At 47.5% G+C, this 14,616-nt stretch overlaps 1 protein-coding gene across 1 annotated transcript; it reads left to right on the top strand.

Annotated features, from left to right (window-relative positions):
* The first annotated feature begins 11,453 nt into the window (after positions 1-11,453).
* LOC134411191 (kunitz-like toxin PcKuz3) lies at positions 11,454-12,225 on the top strand. Its single transcript, XM_063144923.1, has 2 exons — positions 11,454-11,538; positions 12,056-12,225. The coding sequence occupies exons 1-2, from the start codon at positions 11,454-11,456 to the stop codon at positions 12,223-12,225; spliced, it is 255 nt and encodes an 84-aa protein (XP_063000993.1).
* Positions 12,226-14,616: the final 2,391 nt, after the last annotated feature.

Genomic DNA, 14,616 nt, shown 5'->3' with positions numbered 1-14,616 from the left:
GAAAAGAAGAGAAAAACTTGTGAGGGAGCCCGTCTCCCTGAAAAGTCAGGGACGAGGACGGACCTTCGCCGGGGTCTCGAAGCAGATCGAAGTCAGGGAAAACTAGGGACAAGTAGTTTGTCAAGGGGTTGGACTCGATGGCCTGATAGGCCCCTTCCAGCTCTACTGTTCTATGATTCTATGATTCTTTCCCCATTCAGGACAATACTCAAGCTGGCTGGAGCCCTTCAGGGCCTTAAAAATAGAAACGTCTCCCCCACTACCTGCTACTACAAGATGGCTTTTTTCTAGCCCCGGCCAGGGACTGAATCTGAGAAGGACTTTCTCTCCGCAGAAACGTTGAGACGGTCCCTCCCCTGGCCTGTTTTCTCAGTACATAGATGAGCTGCCTTCCAGGCCAGCAAAATATGTTGCCCGATCTATGGAGGTGGGGGAGTGGGATGCACCAAGAAATGCAGACAATTTATCCCTGGATCATGTCGAATAACCATTCCTCGCTTTCAAAGGTCATTATTATATATTTATTTAAACTACTTATATATTTGGTAAATTGTATCCCTAAATACTTGAGACCTCTGGATTTCTATTCAGCCCTAGAAAATCTGGATTTCTATTTTTCAACTTCTGCATTGATATTTTCACCCAATGTTTCTGGCAGGTTTGGCAGGTGTTTGCATGATTAATGCTGGTTAATGCAGCAGACGACCTCCCATGCTGGGGTTGGGGACAGAATCATAGAATAGCAGAGTTGGAAGGGGCCTACAAGGCCATCGAGTCCAACCCCCTGCTCAATGCAGGAATCCACCCTAAATAGGATGACCATTTTGGAAACCAAAAAGGAGGACAACATGGCTGCCCCATGGGAGCGTGCCCACCAGCATGTCCAGCCCCCAAAGGGCTGTGTTCACCAACATGTCCAGCCCCCAAGGGGGCATGCTCATCAGCATGTCCAGCCCCCTAAGGGGTGTGCTTGCCTGTATGTCCGGCCCCCAAAGGAGTGTGCTCCCCAGCATGTCCAGCCCCCAAAGGGACGTGCCCACCCAAACATGGCCTTGGTCACAGGTCTGATTTCACAGCACACAAATAAGACAAACCTGTTCTACATTACATCTTAATGTTAAAATCACTGGAATAAAGTATAAGTGAGACATTCAATATATCTGAAATTAACTTCACTCATTCCTACTTCTGTAGCTTCTGCTGTACGCTGAAGCTTTTGCTATACTGTGTGCAAAAGCGGTATATAAAAGGCAGGAGTCACACTATTACTTTATAGAGGTATTGAACTACACTGCAGGATCTACACTACTGCTCTATAGTGGTACTGAAGTGCACTAACAACTGTTGGGGCCCATGACACATCTACACCAAGCAGGATATAACACTATGAAAGTGGTATGAAAGTGGTATATGGCATGTGTCATGGTCCCCAACGGTTGTCAGTACACTTCAATACTGCTATAAAGCACTGGTGTGGCTCCTGGCTTTTCTATACTGCTTTCAATGTAGAATATCCTGCTTGGTGTAGATGAGTCCTGTGTGTGATACAGGGCCTTGCTATACCTATGTGTTAATCCGGTGGGGAGTAGGGGTGAGCCTGCACTGCAGCTAGCGCGGGCCATCGCCCCAGTCTACATGTGACACGTGTCGGGGTAAAGGAAAGCCCCGTCGCGTCGGCCATTTTTAAATAAACTTAAAGGGGCCATGTGCGCAGGGGTGCACCAACGATAAGGTAGGTCTTTTTTTATATAAAAGTAGGGTTCCCTGCTCCCCCTGCCCCCAATTCCCCCCAATGTCTGATGCCCCCTGCCCTCTTGCCCCTGCCTGCTTGCCCCCTGCCCCCCGCTCCCTCGCTCACCCCACTTGCTCGCTCGCCCCCCCCTGCCCCCCCGCTCACCATGTCCAATGCCACCTCTGCCCCCCCAGCCGTGATCTCCGATCCCCCCCCAGCCATGGTCTCCCCACCCTGGCTCCGCTCTTCCCCAATCTCTCCTGCAGAGTCCGCTCTTCCCCCCCGGCCCCCATCTCCCCCCCCCCGCGAACCCACCCCCGGCGCAACGGGCACAGCGCGGCTTCTCCCGGCTACTTGCGAGTAAGCCGCGTAGCTGGGAAAAGCCGCGGAACCAGCTAGACCTTCCTCAGCCCGGGGCTGCGGAAATACCAGGCCACAAGTGGATCCGGTTATCCTGGGTCAAGGGAGGGTTTAGCCCGGGCTGACCCTGGGATCCCCTGTGCATCATCTGGACGCACAGGGGTGAGCCCGGGTATCAGCCTGGGCTACACTCTCGTCTAGCAACGGCCACAGTCTCCCCTTCCCTCAAATATCTTTTCTGACTGCAAATCCTTCACTGGATGACCATAGTCTAACCTTTCCTAACACTTAACACTGTTTCCCCATCACTTTATACCGCATACTGCTACCACTGAACAAATGAAGCAGTCGACAAGTAGAGAAAAATCTAGCACAACAACCATGCAACCAAGCATTCAGAAAGAGTATAAACTACAATTAGCCTGCAAATGTAAGCCATGGAACAAAATGGACTAAAGGCTACCGCCACGACACAGGCTCTGAACACCAGGCCCGGCCACGGCTACTCCCTGCTCAAGCCAAGCACCACCGCTTGATACGCCTGAGGCGAGGGACAAACATTGCCTTTCTCCAAACTCCACCCACTCAGGGCAATATTCACCAGCAGCATGAACTCTGTAATATTCTATAAGAGCCCATTTCATTTCATCAACTGACTTTCCTTCAGTTGGCAAATTTAAACGTTTACATCTGTCTGACAGGGCTTCTTTCTTGAACCTCAAAACCTCCATAGTTATCAGACAGAGACTTAACCTTAATAAATAAAACGGTACTGGGAATTATCAATTGAGGTCAGGAGTGTTAAACTTGATATCGTATAATATGTATCTCACCACAGACAAAAATATCCTGTCAGAGAATTGTTTCAGCTCAACCTCTGACTTCGATATTATGTAACTTCACAGCTAAGGACCTCAGAGGTGCTTCACAGTAACCACCCAGAGTCCTGTTCACAAATAAAATCCTTTTTGACTTCTGTCCCTATAAATGAACAGAGTCTAGTTTGGATCCCGACGCTGCCACCACTTCTTATGGGGCGACACAGGCTCTGAACGCCAGGCCCGGCTGCGGCTACTCCCTGCTCAAGCCAAGCACCACCGCTTGATACGCCTGAGGCGAGGGTTAAAAACCGCCTTCCTCCAAACTATGTGGAGGAAGGGGTTAAATGGAGAAGGATTTCAATATATAAAACAATGCGCTGTGAGTTATATGCTCTGAGGTGAACTATTGTCAGAGCGGGTGCTAAATGTATAATCTTCAGATGATAAATGCCAAACACACACGTGGGATTTTTGTGGTAGTTAAAAACAAAATAATTAAAATTTATTTCTAGAAGTTCACAAGCTTTGTTTCAAATTAAAACATTTTAAAACCTTTTTGAAACCTTTCATCCAATCCTTTCACTCATTCACATACACACTTTCCTTTCTCTCACACAATCACTCTTGAGCTTTCTTTATTATCTGTATTGTTTAATCTTAAACTTTATTGCTTGTTAGCCAATCAGGCTATTCGCAAACAAATAAAATAGTAGCAAAATAACATACTAACATAATAACAGAATGGCATATCCAAACTCCATCTCACCACAATCAGAAGAATAATACAAGCTAATAATATAAAACTGATAGTAGGCTCACCTGTACTGGCCCGCAAGTAATCTCAGATTAGTAAAATTTAATCCTATATGGCAAACAAAAGCTTCCGTACCTCCAGCGCCCGCTGTACAAATTTTGCAGTCCTGTACGATATATAATGATTAGAGCCTAACAATAATATCTGAGTTACATTTTTAGGAGACATGTGGTTGAACCCAGGATACATCAACTATGTGCACACCACACTCCAAAGACACCACTCCCTACACTGAACCTCAAACTCTCCAGACTCAAGTACTCTAAACACAGAGAGCACTAAAGACTCTAAGAGCACCTAAAAAGTCTCCCACAATCCCCTCAGTCCTTCCCTTATATACCACTCCTCCCCCTCCCCAGAAATTCTAACTCCGCCCACTCAGGCCAACTGACTTGTGGGGTGTAATGCCACAGCTACCACTTCTGCACTTGTTTCAACTTCAACCAGACATAACAGTCGAAAACAACCAAGAAAAACACACCTACTTCATTGAAATTGCAATACCGAATGACAAAAAGGTTGCAGAAAAGGAAGAGGAAAAGAGAGAAAAATATACACCACTGGCTATGGAAGTTAAAGAACTATGGCAACAGGAAAAACTTACAATTATTTATTAGTCACATCAGTCATGTGATGTGCATGACATCATTGTTGTTTTTACAGAAAACCTTCAGAAACTGGGCCTACCAAAATACATCCACGCCAACATCCAGAAAGCAGTCATACTTAAAACATGTTCAATAGTCAGGACATTTCTGAATCAGTAAAAGACAGTATGACATGGCAAAGCCCATCATGATCATCTAGAAAAACCTCCACAAGCAAGAAAAGAGATAGATGATGATGATGATGATGATGATGATGATAATGGCAACCCTGTTAATTTTTTTTCATTTTTTTTTAAGAAGAATGAACAATTGTCAGCCACTGTTAGAAAATATGTGTCATGCCAATTATATCAAACAAATTGGAAAGGAAGGTCTATGGCTCTAAAATGCATTATTTAATAGGAACATCATCTCCAAATCATCCCCCCAACTCACAGAAAACTACAGCCCCCCCCACTACAAACATGCACATGCATTCATTCAGTCAAACAACTAGGCATCCCATTCAGACATCAATACACTCACACTGCCAGAACACATGTGCATGCGCACAAACACACACTCAGGATCACAGACAGCCACTCTCTCTCTCTCTCTCTCTCTCTCTCTCTCTCTCTCTCTCTCTCACACACACACACACACACACACACACACACACACACACACACACACCTCCATCCATTACTTCATACACACTATTTTTATATTATTATTAATAATAATAAAGGCAACCTTGTTAATTTTTTTAAACTTTCTTTAAGAAGGATGAACAATTGTCAGCCACTGTTACAAAATATACGTCATGCCAATTATAGCAAACAAAATGGAAAGGAAGGTCTATGGGTCTAAAATGCATTATTTAATATGAATATCACCTCCAAATCATCCCCCACAACTCACACACAGAAAACTACAGCCCTCCCCCCCACTGCAAACATGCACATGCATCCACGTGCGCGCACGCACACACACTTAGCATCACTCACTACAAACACATCTATGCACACATGCATTCACTCAAAGACCTCATGCACCCCATTCACCCATACATTCTCTCTCTCTCTCTCTCTCTCTCTCTCTCTCTCTCTCTCTCTCTCTCTCTCTCACACACACACACACACACACACACACACACACACACACACCCACACACACACACACACCCCTCAGTCTTACCTCCTACTCGCTTCTTCTCTTTCTTCTTCTCCTCTTCCTGCTGCTTGTTTCTTCTTCTGCTTCTTCCTTCTTTTTCTTCTTCTTCAGTGCTGGGGGATAGGGTGCTGGAGGATGCGTTGCTGGAAGTTCCTGCATGCAGCCCCCAACCACACGACTTGCATCACTCCGAGGCTTATGCGACGCGAGGCGATGGGTGGGGCTGGAGTCAGCCGACGGCCGAGGCTTCCTCCCAGCACCCGGCACAGCTGCAGCTGAACTGCACCCCCAATGCCCCTGCAGGATGGATGCCCGGTGCCCGTGCTGGGCCAACCCAGACCCTGCCGCCCAGGCTGGGCAACGAAGGGTGCCGCCAGCCTGCACCCCCCCTCCCCCCCCGGAGATTGACTGCCCAATGCCTGTGCTGGCCCACCCCAGCCCCAGCCGCCACCACTCTCACCTTGCTCTCACCGCCCACCCCTCATGGCGGCCATCTTGAATCTTGCCGGAACTCACGAGAGATCTCGGCTGCAGGCTGGATCTCACAAGAGTTCCCAGCCAGCTCCCGAGATCTCACAAGAGTTCCAACAAGATTCAAGATGGCCGCCGCCACCCGCCAGGAAAACTTAGGCCTAATAAGTTGGGGTTGCGGTTACCGCAGGCCCAGTAACCGCAACCCCGGTACTTTGGGCCCTAATTCCAGTTCCCTAGATCTCCCCAGAGGTTTCAGGAATTCCCCAGAGGGTCTGGGCAGCCTAAGAATCCTTGACAGATGGTTGTCCAGCTGCCTCTTGAATGCCTTTAGTGTGTGGGAGCATCCATAGCTCCCTAGTAAAGCACATACCTGCCTTGTTGGACTGGTTCCCAAGTCCCATGTCTGGTGGGGATGAGAAATACCCCACCTATGATGTTGGGGAAGACCGGACCAATCAGTGGTCTTGCTCCCCCCAAATTTGTTCCATGTGGTCTCATAAAGAGCTGCCTCCAGTTGCCTCACTCTGCAGACAGTTGCACTTTGCAAGGTGAAGATGAGCACTCCAATCCATCCAGCTGTAGCTATGCTAGGAATCCTGGGACTCTCCTGTTGCTGAAAACTAAAGGGGCTACATCCTACCTGCCCAGGAGCAGTTCACAATCCAGAAGGCATTTTCAAACCAGAGGGCTGTTTTCTGTTGCAGGGAAACCTGGGGTCTGCCCCATGCCTTCTCCAGGTGGCTCTATGAGTGATCAGGAGTGCCCCATGGGATCAGACGTGCTACAACTATGGATGCAGCATAGCCTGCTATGAACCCATCTAAGATTCCTTTGGCCATGTCTGTGGGTAGCTTCTAAAATGAGAGGTCCTGCGGTTGAGGCATTGGTGAGCGTGCACCCTCTGACAAGGGAGGTCTCCTGCCAATCCCAGGGTGTGGAAGCCTGCTACCCCCTTCTCCCAGTATATATATTCTGCTTATATTCATCCCACCCCCTGCCCTGTTATTGCTCCATGATACAAGGGACTGAATTAGTCTTACGCAAAATCTGGGATTAAAGTAAGATCAAGGGGAGTGAGGGGGTCTTACTGAATCAAGCAAACAAAAAAGTAGAAGGCACCTGAGACAAAAAGAAGTACTGACTGTGCCTCAGACATGTACAAATATTGAGAAGCACAGACAGTTATTATGACTACAACTCTGGATGGCGTCTCTGTGTCCCTTTTGGATAATTTGTCCTCCTCCTCCTCACGTCTCTGACTTGTTCTTCTTTCCACAGCAAAGTTTTGAAAGATTCCTAGAACCAGAGAGAGTCAGCAACACATCCTGGGTGTTGACCGAAGAATCTCCAACTACGGCCCTGAGAGTCAAGCCACCAATCTGAAGTCACCGGACACCCCCCCCCCCACGTGGCCCCCCATTTCCCCAGATGGTGCTCAGCTTGGCTGGATCACATCCTCCTGTCCCTTGATAATAAACACACCCGTACATTGTGTCCTGAGAGCCTCGAGATTTATTGGGGGGGGGGGGGAGAGGGAATTCCACCAGGTTCTCCATATATACAAATGACATATGGTCACCCTATGCACGGCTCCCTCCTTGTCGACTGTCCCTCTGTTCACAATTTTCTCTTAAAGCTGTCTAGCGTAGTGCTATCGATACGTTCTTTGCAAAATCCGCATGTTAACTATGCATTGCACAAAGAAGTATTTTCCTTTGCCTGTCTTGTATCTCCTGCCAATCAGTTTCATTGGATAATTTTGAATTCTAGTGTTGTGAAAAAGCGAGAAAAGTACTTTACTATATACTTTATCTATGCTGGGTGGAGGAGGCAACATCTTTGGATTAGGGATGCAATTTCTCCTCTGAAGCTCTGCAGGGGCAGCACCCCTCTCCCCGTCACCCCACCAGAAGTTGCTGCCGCTGTCAAATGTTTCCAATTCCACTGGGAAACAAGGCACAGGGGAAGGGCTCCCCCTGGAGCTTGTCTTGATGAAGGGAAAGCCCCAGGATGGCTCTGCAGTGGCGCTAGGTCATGTGGTGCAGCAGCCATTGCAGAGCCATCCCGGGGCTTTCCCATGAAGCTCTGGATTAAAAAAAGTCAGGGACTTATCCAGACTTTGTTTTCTGTGGAGCGAGGCGATGTTGGTTCCTCTGAGTCTTGTCGCCTTGCTCCGAAGTTGCAGCAGAGGCATGGCCAGGCCATGGAGACCCCTGATTGGTCACCATTGGCCCGGACAGGGGGGAGGGGGCAGGCAAGGAAGCCCAATGGCCGCTGGAACACCTCTGCACTTCTCAGGTGTGAGCAGAAGGACGCTCACGCTGGAGAAATGTGTAAAGGTAAAAACAGGTTTTTAAAAAGATGTTTAAAACACTGGAGAGGGCGTGCCTGTACAGATTACACTGTGCTCTGTGTTCTGGGCGCCTGGTCAAAGTGGGCAGTGAAAGGGCGGTTGGCTTCGCTTTGGTCAACAGAAGCTGGGGTTAGAAGAAGCTAAAAAAAGATTTAGAAAAATGTGGGGCTGCCCAGCGCCTGTGCAGTGATGCGCAATTGCACGGTGGTGCAAGGGCATGGTAGAGGTGGCTCCTTCAGCTGCAAACTCCGCGCTTGCTCCTTAGCATGGGGAAAATCCATGTTTCGGGGGGTCGCAGTGCCAATGCATTGTTGTCAAGACAGCCCCCCCGCCTCTGTTTGATAAGCTGTTTGGGAAACGAGATGCAGGCTTCCAGAATTGCTGGAATTTGAGAAGTGGCGGGGTGTGTGTGTGTGTGTGTGTGTGTGTGTGAGAGAGAGAGGGCACATATGGCTGCCATGAGCTGCGTGTTGCTCACGCCTGCTCTAAAACATGCATAAGTGAATAAAACTCATATTCTCTTAGGAGAACAATTCCCTGGGGATGGTGGAGATTCAACAGCGAAGCAACTGCCATATCCAAACCCTTCTGTCTCACCTCATCTAGGGTGGGTGGTGGGGGCAGCTCACCCCCCCACTGCGTTTTAAGATGGGGAGTTTTTCCTTGATCCTCTCTCACTGTATTCAGTGGAGTCAGCACTGGGATAATTTAGTCTTCCTTCTTCCTTCTTTCTTTTTGGATTGGGGTGGGTGGGGTCTCAGCTTATTCCCTTCAGATTCCTAAGAGCAGCGACAGAGCAAGAAAAGTTGGAGAGGTGGAATTATGGCTTGCCAAACAAATAGCAGGGAGGCCGTTCAGGACAATGAGGGGTGGGGGCCTTGGGAGGCCTATGAAGAGCAACAGGGGAACCTGGGGGCCATCTACACGACAACAGAAGGAGCAGTGCAACATGGTATTATCCACATTTTCATGAAATCGGCTTTGGTCCATCAGGGTCGCACGAAGCAAGAAACACGGAGCATCCTGTACTTCAAACCCTGGTATTCACTGGTCACGCAGCACTTGAAATGAACATGCATCTTTGGGTTTGTCTATACGGCTTCTTTACCCTGACCGAAATGCGCAGATACGCATTTTAAGGCACATCCATTTGCCGCAGCACCGGGTTTTACACCCGATAACTCACATATACATAGTTGCAATTTACCGGGACTTTTGGATCAACCTTCGAGTTTCCACCGCATTATGTGTCCTTGGGGGAGTTAAATCGCATTTTGAAATGTGGGCGTAGCTTTGAGGGCAGGACAAAGCGATTGGCTGATTTCCGACCTTCCCACCTATCCCGTCCTCCTCTGGCTGCCTCGTTCGTTCCTGCCATTTTCATGTTGAATTATAGGAATCTGTGGAGGTCGCTGATAGAGCTTTTAGAATTAAAACAAAGAGGGGGGAATGGGCAGCGAGAAGGAGGAGACGTGTTCAGGCCCCCGCTCGCACCCTCATCTGCTGCCTCGTTCCTTTCCCCACTCGGTTTTCCTCCTATATGGATCTGAGGAGATTCATATTATTTATTCATTACATTTTTATACTGCCCATCATCTCTGAGCAGTAAACAATTAAAAACCATAAAATACAAGTATAAATATAAAACATTAATAGTTTAAAAGGCAATATAAAACCAGCTACATTAAAGACCAGGGGAAAGGTATGTAAAAGGTATGTCTTCAGGAAATGTTTAAAGTTATTATGTTTTCCGCCTCCTGAACCACACGAGGGAGGGTCCTCCAGAGGGTGGGTGCCGCCACAGAGAAGGCTCCGCTGCCGAGGTTCTTCGTGGTGGCATTCTGTTCAGCTCTTGATTGCATAAGAATTCACACACACACACACCCATGCTGTGACAACCCTAAATAAGGAGGAGGATTCCAGCTGGACATCAGGAAAAACTTCCTGACTGTTAGAGCAGTACGACAATGGAATCAGTTACCTAGGGAGGTGGTGGGCTCTCCCACACTAGAAGCCTTCAAGAGGCAGCCGGACAACCATCTCTCATGGATGCTTTAGGGTGGATTCCTGCATTGAGCAGGGGGTTGGACTCGATGGCCTTGTAAGCCCCTTCCAACTCTGCTATACTGCTCTATTCCACTGGCTGCAGAATCCTAGCATACTCCTCAGAGTGTTCTGCGTCCCTGTGTGGGGCAGGCCCCACAACCTGAAAGCCAAACAGACCTGAGGCCAAGGAGATTGTGTGATAGACCTTCCCCAAGCAGCCCTTGTCAGGGGAGTTTGGATATTTGCTTTGTTGGACGCGCTGGAATCTGGAAATGCCTCCAGAAAGGTAACTGGGCCTGCAGCTCTCTTTTATAACGGGTTGTTGCAAAATCCTGCTGGAAATCTTGTATTCTCTTATTTATTTATTTATTTCATTTCATTTCTCTACCGCCCAACAGCCGAAGCTCTCTGGGCGGTTCACAAAAATTAAAACCATAGAAAGACAACTAACAGGTTAAAAGCACAAATATACAATACAATATAAAAAGCACAACCAGAATAAAAACCATGCAGCAAAATTGATATAAAATTAAAATACAGAGTTTAAACAGTAAAAATTAAATTTAAGTTAAAATTAAGTGTTAAAATACTGAGAGAATAAAAAGGTCTTCAGCTGGCGACGAAAGGAGTACAGTGTAGGCGCCAGGCGGACCTCTCTGGGGAGCTCATTCCACAATGGAGAAAGCCCTCCTCCTAGTAGCCACCTGCCTCACTTCCTTTGGCAGGGGCTCACGGAGAAGGGCCCCTGTAGATGACCTTAAGGTCTGGGCAGGTACATATGGGAGGAGGCGTTCCTTCAAATAACCTGGCCCCAAACAGTTTAGGGCTTTAAATGTCATTACCAGCACTTTGAATCGGGCCCGGACCTGGACTGGCAGCCAATGAAGTTGTAAAAGGACTGGCGTAATATGATCTCGTCGGCCAGTCCCTGTTAGTAAACGGGTTGCCCTGTTTTGTACCAGCTGAAGCTTCCTCTTTCGCCCACTTTGATATCCACCTACTTCCTTAACCTGCTGCTTCTGTAAATTCCTGTTGAACCTCTTTCCTAAGACATAAAACAGGCTGGACGGTGGACTCCCAAGCCTGCCTCATCATGCAGTCTGGTGGCTCCATCCTCCTTGTGTTGCTCCTCGCCATCTCGGCTGAATTGACACTCGTCTCTGGCCATTATCATCCAGGTAAGAGATTCCTTTTCCTCCTTCACCGCCACGAGTCTAAAATCCCACGTCCTTACTGGTGCTTCTGGATTCTTTGTGGATTTAGATCATACAGGTGGACATGTGCTTTAAATGAAGGGCCAGATCTGCAGCAAGCACAGGATATAACACTTTGAAAGAATTTTGAAAACGGTAAATGGAATATGTCATAGGTCCCAAGAGTTGTCCGTCCACTTTACTGCATCAACCTCCATCACATCCTTTTTTTAACATGGGTTAGTTGGAAGTGAACACAATATTCTAAATATGGGCACGTGCCATAATCATATGAAATGGCATTATGGGAATTCCAATTTTCTTTATAGCCCGGTTCTAAAACTGAGTCTCTGTTTCCACGGCCCACAAACACGGAGCTCACTGAACTCCAAGCTGGGGCCAAGGATTCCCAACCTGCATCCACTCTTTCAGGGACGTCCCCATTGTGAGAGGAACCGTTTCAGGTGCCCTTGCCACATGTATGAATTCCTCTTGTCCACAGATTTTTGCCACATGCCTGTGCAACGTGGACTGTGTTATGGCTACCATCACCGTTTTTTCTACAAGCCCTCGTCCAACCAGTGCAAGAGCTTCATTTACGGTGGCTGCGGTGGGAACAAAAACAATTTTAGAACTTTCATGGAATGCCAGCGAAAATGCATAGGTAAGTGAGAAAAGAAGAGAAAAACTTGTGAGGGAGCCCGTCTCCCTGAAAAGTCAGGGACGAGGAAGGACCTTCGCCGGGGTCACGAAGCAGATCCAAGTCAGGGGAAACTAGGGACAAGTAGTTTGTCAAGGGGTTGGACTAGATGGCCTTATAGGACCCTTCCAACTCTACTATTCTATGATTCTATGATAAGTAGGGCTCTTTCCCCATCTAGGACAATACTCGAGCTGGCTGGAGCCCTTCAGGGCCTTAAAAATAGAAACGTCTCCCCCACTACCTGCTACTACAAGATGGCTTTCTCCTAGCCCCGGCCAGGGACTGAATCTGAGAAGGACTTTCTCTGTGCAGAAACGTTCCTCCCCTGGCCTGTTTTCTCAGTAGATAGATGAGCTGCCTTCCGGGCCAGCAAAATATGTTGCCCGATCTATGGAGGGGTGTGTGTGTGTGTGGGGATACACCAAGAAATGCAGACAATTTATCCCTGGATCTTGTCGAATAACCATTCCTTGCTTTCAAAGGTCATTATTATATATTTAAACTACTTATATCTTTGGGAAATTGTATCCCTAAATACTTGAGACCTCTGGATTTCTATTCAGCCCTAGAAAATCTGGATTTCTATTTTTTAACTTCTTCATTGATATTTTCACCCAATGTTTCTGGCAGGTTTGGCAGGTGTTTGTGTGATTAATGCTGGTTAATGCAGCAGACGACCTCCCATGCTGGGGTTGGGGACAGAATCATAGAATAGCAGAGTTGGAAGGGACCTACAATGTCTTCGAGTCCAACCCCCGGCTCAATGGAGGAATCCACCCTAAAGCATCCCTGACAGAGGGTTGTCCAGCTGCCTCTTGAATGACTCTAGTGTGGGAGAGCCCACAACCTCCCAAGGTAACTGATTCCATTGTTGTACTGCTCTAACAGTCAGGAAGCTTTTCCTGATGTCCAGCTGGAATCTGGCTTCCTTTAACTTGAGTCCATTATTCCGTGTCCTGCATTCTAGGATGATCAAGAATCATAGAATCACAGAATAGCAGAGTTGGAAGGGGCCTACAAGGTCATCGAATCCAACCCCCTGCTCAATGCAGGAATCCACCCTAAAGCTTCCCTGACAGATGGTTGTCCTGCTGCCTCTTGAAGGCTTCTAGTGTAGGAGAGGCCTACATAGCCTGCTATGAACCCATCTAAGGTTCCTTTGGCCGTGTCTGTGGGTAGCTTCTAAAATGAGAGGTCCTGCGGTTGAGGCATTGTTGAGCATGTATCCTCTGACAAGGGAGGTCTCCTGCCAATCCCAGGGTGTGGAAGCCTGCTACCCCTTCCCCCTGTAGATATATTCTACTTATATTCACCCTACCCCCTGCCCTATTATTGCTCCATGATTCAAGGGGCTGAATTAGTCATATGCAAAATTTGTGATTAAACAAATTTTGTTTAATTAAGGGGAGTGAATCAAGCAAAAAAAAAAAAAAGAGTAGAAGGCACCTGAGACAAAAGTCTGTTATTCATTCACCTTGGAGAACATAAAAAAAGACGTACTGACTGTGCCTCAGACATGTACAAATGTGAGAAGCACAGACAGTTATTCTGACTACAACTCTGGACGGTGTCTCTGTGTCCCTTTTGGATAATTTGTCCTCCTCCTCCTCCCGTCTCTGACTTGTTCTTCTTTCCACAGCAAAGTTTTGAAAGATTCCTAGAGCCAGAGAGAGTCAGCAACACATCCTGGGTGGTGACCAGAGACTCTCCAACTACGGCCCTGAGAGTCAAGCCACCAATCTGAAACCACCGGACCACCCCACGTGGCCCCCCTTTTTCCCAGATGGTGCTCAGCTTGGCTGGATCACATCCTCCTGTCCCTTGATAATAAACACACCCGTACATTGTGTCCTGAGAGCCTGGAGATTTATTTGGGGGGAGGGGAGAGAGAGACTTCCTTTCCTGTATCTCTGCAAGGCCCCCTCCTTGTTGACTGTTCACAATTTTCTCTTAAAGCTGTCTAGCATAGTGGCTATCGATACATTCTTTGCAAAACCCGCATATTAACTATGTATTGCATGAAGAAGTATTTTCCTTTGCCTGTCTTGAATCTCCTGCCAATCATTTTCATTGGATGATTTTGAATTCTAGTGTTGTGAAAAAGTGAGAAAAGTACTTTACTATATGTTTTCTCTATGCTGGGTGGAGGAGGCAACATCTATAAATTAGGGATGCAGTTTCTCTTCATAAGGCTTCATCCCACATATCTGTTTCCCCCGAATTATCCCCTACAGAGTAAGACTGTCGTCATTGTTGTTGTTCTTGCTAGCTAAATAACACCCCAGGCGGCAGCGCTCTTACGATCATTTGCAAACCAGGAAAATCATAAAAAATCAACGGATGACCCAATCCAATTCAAA

The sequence above is a fragment of the Elgaria multicarinata genome, chromosome 1 (genome assembly GCF_023053635.1).
Source record: "Elgaria multicarinata webbii isolate HBS135686 ecotype San Diego chromosome 1, rElgMul1.1.pri, whole genome shotgun sequence".
Lineage (NCBI taxonomy): Eukaryota > Metazoa > Chordata > Lepidosauria > Squamata > Anguidae > Elgaria > Elgaria multicarinata.
The sequence above is the reverse complement of the archived record's forward strand: the minus strand, read 5'-3'. Positions and strand labels throughout refer to the sequence as shown.